Source organism: Astatotilapia calliptera, chromosome 18, assembly GCF_900246225.1.
Source record: "Astatotilapia calliptera chromosome 18, fAstCal1.2, whole genome shotgun sequence".
NCBI lineage: Eukaryota > Metazoa > Chordata > Actinopteri > Cichliformes > Cichlidae > Astatotilapia > Astatotilapia calliptera.
The window spans coordinates 11,284,984-11,305,080 of record NC_039319.1 but is presented as its reverse complement, the minus strand read 5'-3'; the positions used below and the strand labels follow the sequence as shown (position 1 = coordinate 11,305,080).

Below are 20,097 nucleotides of genomic sequence, written 5' to 3'. Positions count from 1 at the left end.
ATAATAGTATGAACAAGACGATATGCGCAAAAACCTTTGTCCTGTAGTTGCTGAGACCACTGGGATGGGTCATATTGACTAATTACAGTACAAGAAACAGGCAGAATCTCTTCTACAGCACACAAAGTGAGATTATCTTTAAAAAAGCCAGCAATACAATACAAGCTAGTGGATGAGAACAAGTTATATTTCATATCAACGCTTCTTTTCCTCCGCAACAGTAATAATAATAATAATAATAATAATAATAATAATAATAATAATAATAATAATAATAATAATAATAATAATAATAATAACATTGATGATGATAATAAAAATAAGAACACATTAATAATACTTAAAATTAGTTTATATTTAATTCAAGTGAACATTTAATTTATTGAACATCAGCAAAACGCAGAATTTGCAAAACACTGAAAAGAAATTGCAAATGTTTAATTATTTCATTTAAATGTTTTTCTATTGAACAAAATGTAAAGGTTATTAAGGTCAAGACCAATTGCAAACAGCAAGAATAACACCGGAGGCTACAAGGTCATATTAATAGCCTAACAAACCACTGAACCCCCCCCCCAAACACTCATTCACACACTTACTTACATGTGATTCTTTAGAGCACAGAACAAAGACTGCAATGATCCAAGTTCAGTCTAACGATGATACTACTAGCACAAGCGTATTCATTCATTTATACAGTTCACCGAGATGCCTGTTGTGAGGCGACTGTTGAGTGTATCCATATTAAATTTTCCACATAATGTAAATTAGACTCAATCCATCATGGTAGCCTTAAATTTCCAAGTCTTCTGGGTAGGGGAACTTCAGTGCCTGTGGCTGATTGGGACTTTTTAATTTTGGGACCTTTTTGGTTTTCACCTATAAGGCCAAGGGATATGTGTCCACAAAGCCCGGGCTTACAAATAACACAACTGTCATAAAATGACAATTATGTCGAGTAGGCTGTAATCCACAATGATTTTGAAGAAAGCTTGTACGTTTCTGGCGCCCCCTACAGGTTGTTGTAAAATGCTCTGGCGTTATCACGGCATAAAAATCGCGATCCTTGATAACTGCACGCATGCTTATTGAGTTCTGACAAATTTCCTACCAATACTTTTGATGCACAATGGAAGCCACGTCTTTTTATATTGTTCCCTATATCAGTGCATAGCCGTCTGGCCAGTATAGGGCACTGACTGCGGTCGTCTGACTTTTCAAGTGGTGTTTATGGTGGCAGAAGAACTAAATCTGTTTCAAGTGATTTGCCCCTTGCTCTAATTGAAACATGCGAATGATCACTGACAGTTCCTCAAATACAAAGAAACCAGCAAATCTATGAGTAAATAAGAATATTTTTATCCGTTGCCTGCAACTTTAGTAGAGAAATTAAAGTTTTAAAAAAAGGTGAATCAATGTTCTTTCACAAAGATGTGGCGAACAGGAGAACATTTCTGCACAGACGTATGATTAAACAATTGCTCATGTGTTAAAAGCACAGACGCCTTACAAAGACCTGATTTTCCACAGCTTTTTTTCGTAAAATTCTGCACATGACTCTTTTCATAAATAAGGGGACATAACTAAGAAAACAAACAAACAAACAAGCAAAATAAGACGCTTAGGAACGGAAAGATTACAAAATAAGGAAGAGGAAGTTCACTCAAACACAGGGGGTTTCAGAACAGCCACCCCCATCTGTGCAGCTTTCATAAGTTGTAGCGGCTCGTCTGTCCTCCAGAGGCGATGCTGGAGTTTGAAGAGACATGAGGATGGCTCAGGACGCAGCTTCTTCCCCATGCCGTGCACAGACTTCATAAGCGGACAAAGTTTTTAAATTTAACATTGGCCTGCGGTTTATTCCGCTCTTCGCCAACATGGAGTATTGGAGGCAATGTGCGATGTGGCTGATCAGCTGCAACGTGCTGCCTGCGAACCACCGGGTAACTGCGGACACGGCGCAGGTGTTCGACCTGGCGCAAACCCTGCGGGACGGGGTGCTGCTGTGCCAGCTACTCAACAACCTAAGACCCCACACTATCAACCTAAAGGAGATCAATCTCAGGCCACAAATGTCACAGGTACATCCATCATTTTATGCGCTACTTTACGAATTACTTGTAAAAAATATTGTGAAATCAAATTCATGCGTTCACTAACATGCCATAAGCTAAACCTATAGTGGTGTCCAGGAAAAGTCAGTTTATTAGCCCAATAACCACTGGTAAAGAACCAAAGTAGTTCCGCTGGTGAAAGAGGACGCCTAATCAAAAATTTGTGAAAGTGGACAAAGACATATTTGCAGCTCCTTATTAAGAAGATCAAGCTGTAGCAATTTTAAATAAGGTTCCTAAATACATGGAAGAGAAATGGTGGAAGCTATATTAGAGCGTTTTATATTTTGTTGTTCTGCCTGCAAGGAGCTACAGTAATTAGGGTACAGAAGCCTGTTCCAGTTTTATTAAAGGTTAGACTTAGGTGAGATTTTCCCTATAAGTTATTCCATATTTTCAAAATAAAACCGCAAATTCTAAGGATTTGCAGCTTAAGGCGAGCTTTAGATTATTTCCATCTGTTACACACCGTTTTATTTGTGTCCTGTCTTATTTGGCTTTGGGTCCAACAGATAAGTTTCACTAAAGCCGTGGAGTGGCCTCTGACAGATATCTTCACCCTTTTCTTTTATTGTGAAGATGATGTTTCACTTTCCGTGTGCTGTTCTGGTGTCTTGATCTTTGTTTTTTTCTGGATAGGAGAGAAAGTTCTTTAGCTTGTGTGAAACTTGTCTGGTTTGGGAAACACTAAGAAATCGTCCAAATAGACTTCTCCTTGCTCATGCAGTAACCCTTCAGGAGCTGAAGGCTCTGGAGACATCTGATAAAATCCTGCCTTTGATCCACCCATTAGTTGGGAAACTACATTTTGTGCAGTGGCTTGCCGTTTGGTTTGATGGCATATGACATGTGTAATAAGCCAATTTTAAGCAAATTTTTATTTAAATCTCTTGCATTACTGTCTTGGCCAGTTAAATAAAATAAAACAAAACATAACAATTTAATGTTTTAAATTAAAAGCATCTTCCTTGGTGTAATATATGTATTTGCAGGTGTGCCTACAAACATAAATAAAGCCTGCCGTGGTTACCAATATATTTATACGTTTTCTGTGCTCCTACGTTACTGTAACAGCAGCACTTCCTGTTCAGCAGCAGACTCAGGCAGGTGATTAGATCTTTCTGCATCTAGTTGAAAGAGTAATGAACGATTAAAGTCAAAGAAACCGTTAATAATACACCATAAAAGGACAGTGACTTGATGCACACACACACACACACACACACACACACACACACACACACACACACACACACACACACACACACACACACACACACACACACACACAAGAACATAAATACATTTTATGATTTGTTAGCTGACATCAAATAGTTAGGCACTAAAAGCAAATTATATACAGTTTGGTTGAAATGAGCTGTCACCATGATATGATCATCATGATGATATTTTTTTTGTAGTGATAGATCTGCATGAGTGATTGGGCTCTGTCTCACAAACTGTACTATGCACATGTGCTATGCTTTGCACTATCTGCTTCACCAGTGCCTATGTGCTTTTCTTTAATATTTTTTAAAAGAGAGTTAAAGCAAACCCAGGGCATAACAGGCCAAACAATGGATGGACATAGCCTGTAGCTGTAGGCCACTTGGCAATGGTTGCAAAAGGCATGTGTGTCAGTGGGCTCCATATTTTAAATGGCTCTTTCATTCTCATCTACTGATGGGCTATCTTCGAAAAAAGAAACAAGGGCACTGGTGAACACGACTAAAGTGTACACTGATGAAAGGTTACACCCAAGACCCGTGTTGTATGCTGAGTTTTGGTACAAATTCAAATAACAATTCACATAACCATTTTGACTATGTCAGTCATGAACAAATATGAACAAATACGCATTGGATACGCAAATACCCACTGCCTCTCTTATTTGCTTCCAAAGTTATACAAAGTAAAAGCTTTTTAAAGTAGTCTAGTTTAAATATAACAGGAAGTAAACTTAGCTAAACAAATCACAAACAGGCCACTATTAACTGAAAATGAAAAATGAAAAATAATAAACTTAAAAGGTGTTTAAAAAAGTATTTTTATTATCGTGGAGCCAGAGATTCTGGGTGTTACTCTAAATGTGAATAAAAGAATGTGCACCAGGGCTGTGACTGTGTTCAAAAGCATGAGGCTGTTGGTGGTGCAAAGCCATCATGTTCTTGCACTTCCTCCGTAGACAAACAGGGCCCCTGGGGGCGGCGGAGTGATTACAGGCGTCTCCATGATGAGCTGATGTGATAAAAAGAAGCCTATCTGTTCTCAAGAATTCCCTTACTTACTGCTTAAGTTATTAAATATTCAGTTTCTAAATCAGCCATTTCTCAGCAATGTGTTTGACAGGAAAAATGAACTGAGGCGATCTAACAGTGCTGTATACGTTTTCTTTTTAACTGAAGTGGCTCAAACTAGACAAAGACGAGTATCTTGAATTCTAAACCATAACTTTATGTCCAATGTTCCTGTTGGCTGCTGTCTTCCCACTAACACAAAGATCCTAATAGGAAGTGACACCAACAGAGAACATAGTTGGTGGTTTCATTTCACAGTATAAAACTTTCATTTTTCATTTTCAGTTTGTAGGGGCTGTAGTTTACTTTTATGTTTAGAAAAGGGACTTTAAATTCTTGGTGCTTTAAATTATGCTGTAAATTAAACTTGATTTACATTACAAAGGAGGTTAAAGACTTTGTTTTTATTTTCCAAACAACGGAAAGTACACTTTTAATGTTACTGTGGTATCTACTCATGTTGGTAGTTTAGTTTTTATTTGACTTAATTTTTGTCTGCTAGCTCTAGATTAAATGAGATCCCACGTAACTAATTCAACAGCGACAGGTATTTTCAGAAACAGCACGACTGTTATTCTAGGAAAAAACGCAAACAGTGCTGTCAGCAGTTTCGGAACATAAGATCCGTTTCTTCAAAATAATTCCAAGTAAAATTGTTTATTTAAAAAAAAGTCAGATTACTGTACTTTGGAGTTAGTTTTTCGCTATGATGAGTGTTAAAAATCTTGTGGAGATAAAACCCTCTTGAAACCTGTAATTTGTACTGAGTTCGGGTTGAGATAACCTTAAAAACAACTTTTTATGTTTTCACATATGTATTTAAACAAAAACTAGTTACAAAAAATGTAAACAATGTAAAATGAAATCTATCTACATACAACTTTTTATGTTATATAACAGTCTGTTTCTGCCCTTTGCAGTTCCTGTGCTTGAAAAACATCCGGACATTTCTGGCCTCTTGCTGTGATGTGTTTGGGATGAAGAAGAGTGACTTATTTGAAGCCTTTGATCTCTTCGATGTCCGAGACTTTGGAAAGGTAGCACCCATTTCTGTCATTATGATTTTCTAACATTGCACTATGAAACAGCCCAGTAATTTCATGTATCATGACATTCTTCTCGCCTTTCATACAGTTATTAGAATCATTTATAAAAGTCTGTAAATTAGTTTGAGTGAATACATTACATGTCACAGCACTATTACATTTGAACTGGTAATAATAACTGTGCAGATTGTCTGTCTCAGTTAACCAGTTTACAGTTTTTCTCCATTGCTCAGATATTAGACATAAGTAATAGTTCAGAGTAAGTGTTATGATAGATTTTGTCCAAACTTAGACATTATCCATCTAAAAAAAGAAAATCATTATGTAAAAAGTCTAAAAAGAGAATTTTCTGTAACGGATCTCTTTTTTTAAAGAAAGAGTCAAAGAACAATTAATTGACAAAATAATTTTTCCAGTGTTTTACAAAACAGCTTGAACAGATGATAACGTTTTCAAAACAAGCAATACGCTTGTGATGTTTCACTGCATTATTGTCTTCGTAGCTGACTTTTGGTGTAAGTGATGCCACACCTGCTCTGTTTTTCTGTCCTAATTGATCTATAAATCCTGCCAACTCTTTAAAATACAAGTCTGAGGTATGATGGAAGCATAGTGTACGTGTGCTTCTTCTCTGTGTGTGAGTCTGAAAGCGTTCGCTGTTTGCCTACCCTAGCTTTTTGAAGGGATTGGCTGACTTCTTTTTATTGCTGTGTTATTGTGGGACCTGTTTTCAGTGTGTGTACACAGCGTTACCAGGTCAGTGGGTTTGTAGTGCGCTCTGTGCAGCCACTCAGCGGACTGTCGCTTAAAGCACAGGAGCCTAATTTAACTTCGCCACGGAAAGCACACTTACTCTGAGGAGCCTTATTCCCACATTTCCCTATTTAAGTACACCATTTTACCTGGGGGCATTATGAGTTGTCTAAGCACTGAGAGGCTTGAAGAAAATTATAGTTGTTTTTTTTAAAATAAAACTATTGGAGCATATGTATTAATCTATGCTGAATGTATTTTATCTGAGTTTTTTTTTTTTACCTCTGAAGTACATAAGATTGTGCTATCCATCCATGCGTTTTCTTAACTCATTATCCATTTCACTGTTCCAGAAAGGCCGGAGCCTATTTGACATGACATGGGGCAAGAGGCAGGGCAGACCTGGGCCAGTTCGCCAGTCTATTGAAGCTTAAATAGGCTTGTTTGTCTCTTTTTACATTTCTTTTACATTTAGTTGTTTTGCCTGAATGCTTATCGTGTCTAAATAATGTATACGGTATCTCATGAGTTTAGTTTGGTAAAGTAATACCATATATCTTATATACATCATAACTTAGGCATACTATATATGATTGCAATAGTGAATTCACCTCCCTCTGTAGAATGGAAGTGGTTATACGTGAACTATGAGAGTGCATACCAAGCTGTGTGTGTAATTTCTCATTCAGGCTCTCTTTTCTTTCAGTTCAGTGTTTTGTGCTCTAAAGAAGCTTCTAGTTAATCTGGCTGCTGATAATCCCACAGGGGAGGTAGGGCTTGCAAATATGTACACTACATCCAAGCCGGGCTGCATAATCTCAGCCATGTTCAAGGGTTGTCCATCAAACAAACAAGCCTCTGGAGGATAAAGATTGCACCAGATCATTGCTTTTTTTTATTGGTAGTTAGAAATACGGGTGACTGTAGGTTAAGCAGTTGGGTTGGATTGGCTCCATGAAGGGCTGTATGTCTAAAGAAGAAATGCTCAATCTCTTCTTTTTTTTACAGAAAAATCCAAAAAAGGAACATCTCAAATCTCAACCAGTGTAATCCACTTGGGGTCGAGTTGTGCCAGCTCTGCCTGTGGACTGAGTATTAGTCCACTGAATATCTAATGAGAGCTCTGTAACCTACATTTCTCAGCTGAGTTACTACAGGCTTCACTGCAGGGAGTCAAACTGACTGCACGTAGAAGGCTGAAGGCTAGAGAGATAAAGCAGAGGGGCAAGAATTGTGTTTATTTCTTCCTTCAGTATAAACTACTATTAATATTTTCACAAAACAACATTATTTTTGTGCGAAGTTCATGCAGTTTTTCTTTTTGGGAAATAACTTCACACTTTCTTCCTGAGAGTAAGATAAGAACATTGATAACACATGTCAGCACATAAAATATAATCATATTATTAGCAACCTGTTAGTTTGGCTTAAGCTAAAAACATCGAAAGACGTCAGTAAAATTCCCTACCACTATAAATAATTATCATGTTACGTATTTATGCATGGTGTATTCCTTACCTGCCTACCCCAGAACTGCTGTATCTATACATTATTATACATTCTAAACATTATTATTTGAGCTTTTTGACAGATATATTTTACATTCAAATCTTTGTAGAAATGAAAATAAAGTGTTAACAGTCTCATTTCTGGCCAGTGTCAGTGTTGTTGAGTGGTATCGGCATATCGGCGAACAGGATCGTATTCAGCGATATCAGTTTTCAGTGTTTATCTGTTGCAAAACATCAATTTTGCAATTGCAAATTTTTTGAAAATTGTGTGATAAAAATGTGAAAAACACAAAACGATTTAAACCATTCAGGTTTTTGTTATGAAAGAAATACGCTGATAGCATATGGATAACTGGAATTCTTGTCGGGGAATTGTTGTTTTAAACTTAAATGTCCATATCGGCCCATCATTTAATAAAAAACAAATAAAACATTTATTAATTTAATTAATTAAGTGTAGGTAGGTGGACGTTACATCAAGCGATCTGTTTCACTGTTCTGCGCTAAGCTAATATTTAGCGTTTAGAAATATGAGCGCTGTCGGTCTTCTTACCTTAACTTGCGAAATGCAACCTTCATGCACAGATTATCACTGTGTGATCAGTTGGTACCATCACACACTGAAGAATGCGAAAATACCGTTTTAAATGTGTGCTTTGATGCTTAACTCTGCAAAGCTCACATTAGTGTTGGTAAAAACTAAAGTAGCCCCTTCTGAAATGTTACATTTGCATAACCCATAAAGTCTGACAATTACCAAAAGCCTCAAAAAACTCTCAACAATAATGTGTTCCTGATTATAATTTGTGTTAACGACACTACATTCTCTTTCTGGCTGTATCTTCGTAGAATCATCCTTGGGGTGGCTAAATAAATATCAGAGCATTCTCAGAAAGTTGATGGACTTTAATTTTGTTTTGGGAAGCTAATAAAAAAAATGTATATTTTGTACAGTGTGATAGACGGGAACAGCTTGATTATTATTTAAACAACTGAATATATTTACAAATTGACCATTAAAGTGACCATTAGTAATTAATTAATTAATTAAGTAACACGTTAATTCTGCACAGAATAATCTGCAAATATACCAAAAAATGTATTTGTTTCTCTGCTGTTAAATATTGAACAAATAACTTGGAAAATAAAAGAAAGAAGTAGAAAGAAATATCAGAATCTCCGTCTGCTACCAGGAAAATTATCATTTTAAACTTCGGTGTCTGTCTCAGCACAGAATTTCACAAAACAAAAGAAATATGAATTTCATATATATATTGCCAAAACGATGAAATTAACATGTCTTTTAACATGCTTTTCCTTTGGATAGAGCTACACGGTCACACTGCCTGTTCCTATTTCTGGGTCATGCTAATATTTAGCATTCAAACTAGACAGTGGTATCAATCTTCTTGCCCAACCTTGATTATTGCAAATATATGTATTTCCTGAAATGTCAATCTATTCCTTTAACCAAACTGAAAATCTGTCATGTAGAGATTATCACTGTATGGTCCATTAGTACCATCACACCATGTAAAGTTTCACCTTTATATTTAGTGCCGTTATTTCTGTGTTAATAATAATGAAAAATGATCATTGTCAGCTGCACTAGTCAAGTAAAGTCAAAGTTTATTCTCTCTCTCTTCCCCCCCTCTCTCTCTCTCTCTCCATATATATGTGTGTGTGTGTGTGTGTGTGTGTGTGTGTGTGTGTGTGTGTGTGTGTGTGCGTGTGTGTAAAGGAGTTTTTAAATGATTTAAAAGTTTCAAACTGGGCAGATCTTATGTGAAAACAGGTTGTTCCAAAGATTAGAGGGCCCTGCTGAAAAGGCTCTGTTACTTCTGCTTTCAAGCCTGGATCTAGGAAGATATCAAGAGCATTTGGCTCATAGATCTCTGGTATGTGGATTTTCAAAAGATCTATAATAGAAGGTGGTGCTAATCCATCGAAAGTCTTAAAAACAAGAAATAGACTTTTTAAATGGATCCTGAAATGGACTGAAACCCAGTGTAAGGAGGCAAATAATCACCTCACTGCTAAGTTGCTTCTCCTTTATGAAGTTTCAATCTTTTTACTTTTGTGCAGTTGCATAAACAAGAGAGCATTTACAGAAGTTTGATGGACCGTCTATTTTATTTCGGGGACTCAAAAACAACACAGGGCAGAATGTGTGATGAATTTATTTGTACTTGCTAAAATTAGAACAAGTTTCACAGAGAAGTGACTGCATTGCACCTGCAGAGTGGCAAACATGAACATTTGATTTCTTATCCGATGCTACAGCTCTCTGTCTTTTTCACAGTGCTCCGGGGATTTACGATAGACATCGTAAATAGGCCACACTAACCAAGGCGGTTGGTCTTCAGCTTAGCTTGTGGCTTTGCTTCTCAACTCACATGTAGCTTCAGCCAAATGGCTTTCAGACATGTCAGGTGTGAGAACAACTTGTTTTTTAAAAAAGACAGCCTAGAAGGATTTACACTTCACTAAATGAATGTGATTTAAACCAGTGTTAGATTGTTCATTTCATGTATTCACAAGAGAGCTTTCTCCTTTCTTGTGCAAGTTACACTGAATCCATCTAAAAACAGTTTGGCTTTAATATGTTTCTTTAGATTTTCAATCTTGTATTCAGTAGCTATCACTATCACTAGAAGTAAACCAGCTATGATGTGGACAAAGTGTGCAGGAGCAGGGTTACATTTACATCAGTGGTCTTAGATTTTCGAAGAAATTTCACAGAGATCAATATAATTGTTTGCATTGTGGAACGTTATGCTGCACTATGGCATCTAATTTTTTTAAGTGCAAACAGTGATGCAGGGGAAACAAACAAACAAACAAAACATTTCCAGTGCTGCAAACATCACAATGTTGCACTTTTAAAGCTGGGTACACTTTACAAACAGGCCTCTTTTCAAGTCATAAGCACACCTGGGTTTAGCCAAAGCCACAGGACTTATTCACACAGGAAGGGGAGATAAACTCAAGATTCAAAGGGTGCTATATCTAACCCAAATAACTATCTTAGCTGCAAATCCAAAAATGTAACTTTGCGAACTTTGCAGCTTTGTCACTGGATAATTTATCATAGAGAGAAACTATGATGTGAATGAGATAACTGGTATTTATTTTACTTTTCTGTCGTAATTGGGACATTGCATTACATTGCAATGTTTCACTTGTAGAGACTTCTGACAGCACTGTAAGCTTTGGCAAGACTATATATTGACACTAACTACAGCAAGTTTAAGAAATTAATCATCTCATAATGATCAAGTACCTCAGCGGAAAGAAATAATGATCAGTGTCCATGAACTGATCTTTACAGGTCCTCTTAAAAAAATATAATTACACAGTTTTAAGTGATTTTTTTAAAGTGATGTTTCCAATCCTTTTTCTGAGTAAATATGACAAATACTTTTCTGATAACAATGTTGCACATGCATTAATATTATTAGGAGTTTACATTTTTATGTTAAGGATGAAAAGCTGCGAATTACCTGTATTTATGTCCTTGTCATGTGCAGGGTGATCATGTATTTCTGTAGTTAACACATAACTCAAAAGTGATTTAATGCAATTCTGCACACACCCTTACAGATACGCACTGTTTGAGGTGTCAGTGTAACAACATTTGTACTAATTTGACACACATTTGACTATTTTATGGAACATTACAAAGTGTAACACATGGTGTGAGTTTAACGTTCCTTCCAGAGAATTCATCTCCCTGTCACTGTCAGCCTTTCCCTCTTTGCATTCATAATTTGAATTTTATTCACGATACACATTAAAACACATAAAGTAAATAAATAAATACAAAATTTTTTAAATATAGGCAAAGAATAACTTGTAGTTTGCGCAATGCTTCTGTGCACAGAGACTGCTATTAGAGAGTAAACTGTTACAAAAAATTCTCACTTTATGATGTGAGATAATTTAACAACCACAGAAGATGGAATTGAGAAAGAAATGAAAATCAAAGAAACAGTGAATCTGACAGCTCGGAACAGCTGCGTCTGTGTCGTGTGTATCTGTCATGTGTCATGCGCTGACACATTTGCTACTATCATGTGGTGTTTAACTAGTAGGGACCCGTTTCTTAACTTTTGCGGGTTTGTTCTCCTTTCAGCCATATAGAAGAGTCTAATAGTTGATAATTTTACTGATTCCTATCACAAGGCAGCTTTTTCCACCTGTTCTCACCAAGTGCTTTTTCACTCTGGGTTTTCTTTCTTAATATTGACTAACAGGGACCTTTAATGAAGTTTCCCGACATAATTGTGTGAATTGAAATAAAAAAATCTAATTGAATGAAGCTAACTTTTATTTTGGTGAAGGAAACTGTTGTAACTGCCACGTATACGTTAACGACTGCCTTGCTAGTACGTGGTGGGGTCTGACTTTATCTTAAGAACTGCCTTAATTCTTGATGACATGTTCAACATTCGTCATAAATTTTGGAAAGCCTTGGCGTGATAGCATCACAGAGTTGCTGCACGTTTGTCAGCTGCACATCCATAATGTGAATTTTCTGTTTCACCGCAGTTCCCAAAGATGCGCTATTGCACTGAGAGCTGGTAACTGTAGGCTATTTGAGTGCAGACAACTCACTGTCGCGTTCAAGAAACACATAAAGCGATGGACAGATGTGGCGTTTAAATGATGCTCAGTGCTTCACACCATTACATCATTAAAAGTGGTCAGTGAGTTTGGCTTACAGCTATTTACTGGTGGTTTTAGTGTAAACTTTTACTTGTGGGCAAGTGAGGTTTGTTCACATGGTCATAACATGATCTATTGTGCAATTCCATGTGGCCTCTTTCTTTTTGTTTGTGCGTTGGTCTTTGCTGCGTTCATGTCAAAAGATAGATTTTAGGGATGGGATAGATTTGTATGCGTATTAATTGCAAGTGGAAAACTCATCAAAAATGCTCCTTCATTAAAGATTGTGATTAATGACACACCCAAGACATTGACTGAGTAAGCTCCAGGGCGACATAACCTAAACTCATAGTTCACTAGGTTTGTACTATAAATATAATCAGCTATTAAAATTGTGCTCCAAGTGTTGTAACAGGTTAGTAGTATTACCTTTGTGGTATTGCTGTCCTGCTTTGTTCATAAATAAATAAATGGTGGAATTACCTTCGATAGCAGAAACCATTTTTTGTTGTCTTCCTTTTGTTTGTTTTCTTTACTAAAGCCAAAAATGTTTCCAAACAGTGGCAATTTTTTTTTCTTTGGGACAAACCCCTCAAGTTGTGCATTCAGCTTAGTGTGTGAGTCTTCCTTCACAGAATAACCCGGCAACTGCCCATTCGTCCTTAATATTTGTTATATAAGAAATGCATGGGCTCAGTGTTTTCTTAAACGCTACATTTTGCCCCTTTATGTTGCTATGGGAACACATCCATACATAATTTAGTAAAAGAAGGCTAGTTATTTAATTGTATGTTTTTGTGACAGCTCCTCTGTCTTGGTTGAAGTACACAGTGTTGCTTGCGATTAGACCCTGATACATCTTGTTTCCACGCTGGAACATTTGGATAAAAGTAATTAATTATGTGAAGCACCCATATTTGTTTCGATTTGGCTTGTTAACCCTGCAAGCTGGTATTGTTATTAAGCAGGAAATCTATCAGAGCTTTAAATCTGACTTTCATATGATAATTAAAGCTTAAATTGAAAGCTTAACTCAGTGAATCCGATTTAATTCTGAAACTGGGAATCACAATAAGTGTCATATATTTGCATTATTAAACATGTATATATATCTCTATCTCTCTCTTCAGTCAGTCCTCTCTTTCTGTCTCTCTATACCAAACCAACAAATGTAATTTCACATTTTGTTTCTCCAGGTTATGGACACTCTGTCCAAGCTTTCTCACACGACAGTTGCTCAGCAAGCAGGATTCAAGTAAGTCATCAAGTTTTCAGTAAATTGCTTCTAAGTGTTATTTCTAGGAAAAAAAGGTCATCTAACCATGTGAACTTTCCTTTCACTTATATCTTATCTCCTCCTCCTTCTCACCTTACCCACACTGCAGGCACATTTATAGCTATGTCTAATTTCCATCTTTAACAGCTGTTTTAGTTAATGATTAAAAATGTTTCTATTTATACTTGACTGTGCAAACAGCAGTGGTATTAAATTAAAAGACAAGATATAATTGTTGAGTAAGTATACAAAATCAATATGTCAAAAACAGAAATGAAGCACAGGCTGCAAAGTAGTTAAGAATAGATACTGTTGATCTCAACGATCAGTTCAGCAGTTCTAACAAGTGATCATTAATCATTTTTTAGTGTAAAATATATTTTAAACAATTGCAAGTCTTCCTCTTTTGAACAAAGTACGCTTGGTTTTATAAGTTTCCATCTTTTTCTATTAGACTGCTCTTGATATCTAAATACATGCTGATTTATCAAAAGTTATTTTCTTGTCCTAAGTTACTCAGCAGTGCTTTCCCCCCCGACTGGAGCATTTATTCTGTTAAATACTGAAGCTTATACTACTTTACTGTCACTTCCAGGCCATTTCCAACGGACGAGAGCCTACAAAACGAGGACATTTACAACAATCTGGAAGACATGATTGAGTATGTATGAAGCTTCTCTCTGTGGGCCCATTACTAGTGTTGATAGAACGTGATTATTTCACTCAGTAGCAGAACCAGCTCTGCTCATCATCCATGCTCTCCTGGGGTCTGGACACCCACATGTTTTGTTAACTGGCTTGGCTCCGTTTCGATGTTACTGTCAGAGGAAATGAATGAGTAATTCTACATGTTTTTGCTGAGTGCTTGCACACCCACATCAGGGATCTGGATGGGTGCTGCTGACAATGTGATTGATCGACAGAGAAGAGTAATCACAGGTGTATAGAGCAATTTTTGCATTACGCTCGTAGCAAATAAGGCTTTTAATAATCTCCAGAATTTTCATTTCTGTGAATCATTCCTTTTGGAAATACATAATTCCTGAATGTTAAACGCAGTGATTGTTATTTAATGCTGAGTTACTCAACCGGTGTAACAAAGGTTACTTCTTGCATCTCTTGTGAATGCAAAAATTAACTGATAATCAGCAGATTTCAGTGGTGTTTATTATTATTTTTGTGTATGTCATAGTGAGAATGTTCCTGAGGACGAAGATGACTTGTATGCAGCGGTCTATGGCCTAGAAGACGATTATGCTGGTGGCGAGATCTATGAAGACCTCATGAGAACGGAGCAGCTTCCCCCACTGGTACCACAATTAGTCAGCGCTCACACACACACCCCTCAAACACCACACAAAACACTGAATACCTTTAACTCACATGTCGAATAGTTGGTGGGCGTTGTTGGAAACAAAATCCACAAAATCCTAATTACTAAAAGTTTAGTGCAGCTTCTTACCCGGTGCAGGATAATCCTCTAAAACTCAGCATTGCAACATCTTTACTGAGCAAGACTCATAATTTAAATAACTTACACTTCCACAGTGTAAAAAAATGTTCCAGTCATATACTAATATATAATGAGTTAAGAGACATATATGTTATAGTAGTCCCTCTGCAGCCCTTAATCTCTATAGAGTCACGTAGAAAAATTTCATGGGATTGTAAGTCCTGTGAAAAAAAGTACTAACCTGCTAACCATAAGTACTAACCACAACCTAATTGTAACCCTGACACTGAAACCACATTTTGAGCCTCAAAAATGCCTTCGAACTCATGAGGACGGGCATTTTGTCCCCATAAGTGAGTGTGGGGCCCCACAAGTAAAGAAGCATGACAATTTTCTGTCCTCACAAAGATGTCTAAACATGTACACACACATGAATGACTAAATTACATTATAAAATAAGGTGAGATACCTTACTAGTCTGTTATTTAAGTCCTACTATTTAGAATAAAGAATAGAATAAATCTAACTATTGAAACATTTTATATGGGTTATACTTGCAAATTGAAAAATCCTCCTAATTAATCCTAAAATTTAAAGCATATCAAAGGCAGATTCTTCCGATTTCTTAATAGTTTTAAAAGTATTTTAGTAAATTTTGGTTTGAAGGGACCTAATTCTGTTCTCTTCATCTATTCACTTGCCACCTGCTGCACCTTACTCTGTGTTTGGTGGCTGTTAAAACATTGCTTTCCTGTCTGCAGATAGAAATAACAAAAAGATTTTCTTTTCTTTTAAACATTCAAGCAACAGTTTCTAAGATATCTGTCTTTCTAGAAGCAAGCAGAGGTTGATATCCGAAGCTGCTGCCTTACAGAGATTAAACAGACAGAGGAGAAATACACGGAAACCCTCGAGTCAATTGAGAAGGTACTGAACTCTTGTTTTTCCTCTTTTGAACTAACAAATGATGGATTTACTGCATCATAATGCTAAATCTAATCTCAGTGACAGTAAATGCTGTAATTGTTATAATTTTATACAACACACGGAGCACAATATTGGGGTTTTTATGGGGAATTTTGGGGAAATCCCCAGTTGCCAATTCCCTAATTTGTTTGCTGTCAAACATCCTATGTGACGTGTGTAAATGGTTTCAGTATGAGTTATAAATTATTTACAAATTCACTTTCACGCTGTTTGTAGTTTCCAGCTGTACAGTAAATAAGTAAAATGGCCTAAGAAGAGGAGATGAATTCAGTTTCATTTAGGTTTTCAATGCTTCTGTCTCCAGTATTTCCTGAACCCACTGAAGAAATTCTTCTCTACTTCTGAAATAGACAAAGTTTTTGTAAACATTCCAGTAAGTCACGCTAGTTCTCACTCTTGCCACACACAATTGAAAGATACACTTTTCTGTTCAGATACTGACGGCTTCTTTCTCTGATGCAGGACTTGGTTAGACTTCACAAGAGCCTGATGGCTGAAGTGCAGGATTCCATCTTAAACAAAAATGCCTTAAATCTCTACCAGATTTTTATCAGCTACAAAGAGAGGTATGTGAGGAATTATGAACATGTTGCATGTAACAAAAAAGAAAAGTCTCAGTTATTTGAGTTGAACTTTCGCTTGTGGAAATATGCAACTACAGAAGTGCTGATTTTTGTAGTAATCTAATTTTCATTGATTGCTATCTGCAAAATTTATATTAAAGCTGTCAGTGTTGTGTAAAAATCATTCTTTAAGCCCACACATTTTAAGTCCTTAAACTTTGTACAGGTGTGTTTCAGAAAGGTTCAGAGTATATACAGCTGTTTGAGAAATGATCCTTAACAACATGTGTGGCCCTCCGTGCACACCCAATGTCCCTTCCTGCTAGTCACCACTCATCATGACCTCATTTCCATTGAATTTTTATAGATTGCTCATTTATGGAATATACTGCAGTCGAGTGGAAATTGCCATCGCCGTTTTAGACCTCATTTGCAAAGAGAAGGAGGATGTTCGTCTGAAGCTGGAGGTGAGACATTAGAAGAAGCGGGCCTGTCTATAACATGCAATGACCACCGATATACAGATCAAGCTTTCAGTGACCTCTAGTGTATACTGTTTTCACTACACTTACACGTCTTTAGATAATGCATTATGCGCTTCCTTTGCTTCAGCTTTAACAACAATGATACTAGAATTTAAAATATATATGTTGTCATTCTTACTGCCAGTCAGAGTTACATCAACAGGACACTTAAAGTGAATGTATTTGATGCATTCTAGGTCGTACTGTTCAGTTACTACATTTTTGTTCCAGGAGTGCTCCAAAAGGGCCAACAATGGGAAGTTTACACTGAGGGACCTGCTGGTTGTCCCAATGCAGAGAGTCCTAAAGTATCATCTCCTTTTGCAGGTAGAGATGTTTGACTCACGCAGTAGCATAAAAATAACATGTGACAGAAAAGTCTTTGTGGCTTTGTCACTTTTTCTTTGGGTTAACAAGTATTTGGTATTATTTTAATATCTATGACTCACTTATCACTTTATATACATCTACATTTATACTGAGCAATTTCAGTGGAATAATTTATGTTTATGTGTAGCGAAAAATTAGTTGATTGATCCCAGAAAAGAAAGCAAAAATGTCAAATTGAAAAAAATAGGGTTGTTCCAATTTTCTCATCATTTGCAAATATTTTAAATACTAAAGCATTCATCAACTGGTCATAAAAATAGTTGTCAGTTGCAACCCAGCTTCTTGCTGGGGTGCTTGCACGGTTACTTGTTGCTATGGGAGGAACGAACATCCAGAATTTCCAGATGTTGTTTGGTTTTTCTATGTGTGCCCTAGAAAAATCCATAAAAAGTTTGATGTTTATTTAATACTAAAAATATTTTTTTACATTTGGTGCAAGTTTTAATCACTTCAGAGCGAAAAGGGCTTTTGTCAACTTTATGTTAGTTGCTCCAACTACCTTGTAGCATGTCAGTGACCACTTGAGGGCGACATCCTCCACAAATTTGATTCATTGTTCTCTCCCTTTGATATCCCAGAAGATCCACACTCAAAAAAAGTCTAGGTTATTATTTAGTTCATTATGTTAGTGCATTTTGATATATTCTCCTTTTTCCTCCAAAATTAACTGAACCAAGATTGTTTTAAATCATTCTCAGAATTTATGTAGATTTGTTACACATTTTGCAGGACGGTTGTACATAAAGTATTCATTCACATACTGGATTCCAGACTTCAAGCTTGTTAGATTCCCACAGATTTCACTGCATACTGATTTACTGTATGACACCATCTCCCCAGCTCAGTATGAATCAGAGGTCAGACTACAGCTGGCAGGATAGATGAGGGCTTTGCCTAGAGAGCTTTTAAAAAAAATTGTTGTGGAAGGTAAAGCCCTCCATGGTGAATGGTGTTGATCCTGGGAGTTCACAGACACCCCTGAGGAGAAACTGTGTGATGGAGGGACAAAAAAGAATGAAAGGGGAAAAGAAGTGGCGAGGTGGAAATTAAGTGAAAGAGGTTACAGCACAGTTAGGAAAGAGCATTGTGCCATACACGGCGCAGACACACCAGTTTGAACAATAGTCAATCTCTTATTGTGTAACGTTACCACAGAGCTAGTCACACTGAAAGTCATTCTACCACTTTTAATATTAAGCACATATAATATACATAATGCTGTAATAATGATTAAATCTTGCTAACGCAGTTTTTCTGCCACGAACATCAAACACACACAGCAAACAGAGTATCGGCGGCATGTATTTTTAACTAGCAGCATATGTCTAGAATTAAAAATAAAATGTCAGCAGAAAATGAAGCACAATGCTAGCAAACACGTTTTCTGTTCAAGTACGTAGTCTTATTTGCTGTGGAAACAATTCACTGTGGTCTAGAATTGTTGCATGTTTTCTTTATTGCTTAACAGTTGTTTTGATGGTAATGAACCCAACGTCTTCCATGGGAGATTGTGGACAGGTTTCATCAACAGATTGATTCCCCTGTGCAGGTTGCGCTCACAACAGTAACTTCCATGTGATTAAAGAAATAGATGTTTCTGTGTGTGTGTGTGTGTGTGTGTGTGTGTGTGTGACATCTTTTTCTTCCTGCACTTTAACTGCTGACATTCAATAGTATTTGAATGTCAGCAGTGCCGTGTATTCATATGAGTTTTGTTTATTGCATCTAGGAAGAGAAAAACCATGCGTGTATTCATCTTTATACTTCAAGCTTGAAGAACAGAAGAACTTTAAAATTTAAAACTGTTTTATGAGTGAGTGCGAAGAGTTGTCTGTGTCTATGTGCTAGACTTGCGACCTGTGACAGACTTGTGACCTGTCCAGGGTGTACCCTGCCTCTCGCCCTAAGACAGCTGGGATAGGCTCCCCCTCCCCCGCGACACTGAAAGAGGACAAGTGGAAGCGAATGAATGGATGGATGGATGTACACTTTCAAATTTACCTATATAATGGATTTTATGAATATATTATGGAATTAATTATCTTTATCTTTACATTACTGATATTTAGATAGTGTGCAAAAGTCTTGAGCCACTCCTCAAGTCTTTATATTTTCCTTCCTCATTTATCTTTGGACATTGGCTGCTTTTTCACTCATTTTGCATCCAGTCCTTGTACCTGACCATTTTAAAAATTTATTTATTTATTTTTCTTGGCCAACTCATCAGATGAGTCAATGTTGTGTCTACACATAACAGGCAACTTAGCAAAGAACCTATTTTAAACAGTGTATTTAGGCACTTTGTTACTTGCAGCTTGTTGCAGAAGCACGCAATTTCTTGTCTGTGTAGGATCCCAGACACCTTAACACCCACTCACATCCTGGGCCTTCTGACCTCAGGAAATCACATGATAGCATGGGGCTAGGTTTCACAATGAGTTCACCCGAAACCTTGGCTGATTGTGACCTACACCTGTTTTTACACCTTGGTTCGTGTGATTAGGTTAGAGGATCA

At 36.8% G+C, this 20,097-nt stretch overlaps 1 protein-coding gene across 5 annotated transcripts in view; it reads left to right on the top strand.

The window, feature by feature from the left end:
- Nucleotides 1-1,753: 1,753 nt before the first annotated feature.
- LOC113011120 (guanine nucleotide exchange factor VAV3-like) overlaps nt 1,754-20,097 on the top strand; it is a 52,112-nt gene continuing 33,768 nt past the window's right edge. For 4 of the 5 annotated variants that reach the window (XM_026150510.1, XM_026150509.1, XM_026150508.1 and 1 more), the window contains exons 1-10: nt 1,754-2,081; nt 5,332-5,448; nt 13,586-13,644; nt 14,261-14,326; nt 14,858-14,975; nt 15,953-16,045; nt 16,410-16,478; nt 16,568-16,671; nt 17,036-17,135; nt 17,424-17,519. In XM_026150510.1, coding sequence (XP_026006295.1) covers nt 1,878-2,081; nt 5,332-5,448; nt 13,586-13,644; nt 14,261-14,326; nt 14,858-14,975; nt 15,953-16,045; nt 16,410-16,478; nt 16,568-16,671; nt 17,036-17,135; nt 17,424-17,519 — 1,026 coding nt within the window. In that variant the 5' untranslated portion in view covers nt 1,754-1,877. The remainder of the gene's footprint in view (nt 2,082-5,331; nt 5,449-13,585; nt 13,645-14,260; nt 14,327-14,857; nt 14,976-15,952; nt 16,046-16,409; nt 16,479-16,567; nt 16,672-17,035; nt 17,136-17,423; nt 17,520-20,097) is intronic. The other variant, XM_026150507.1, reaches the window with a different exon arrangement.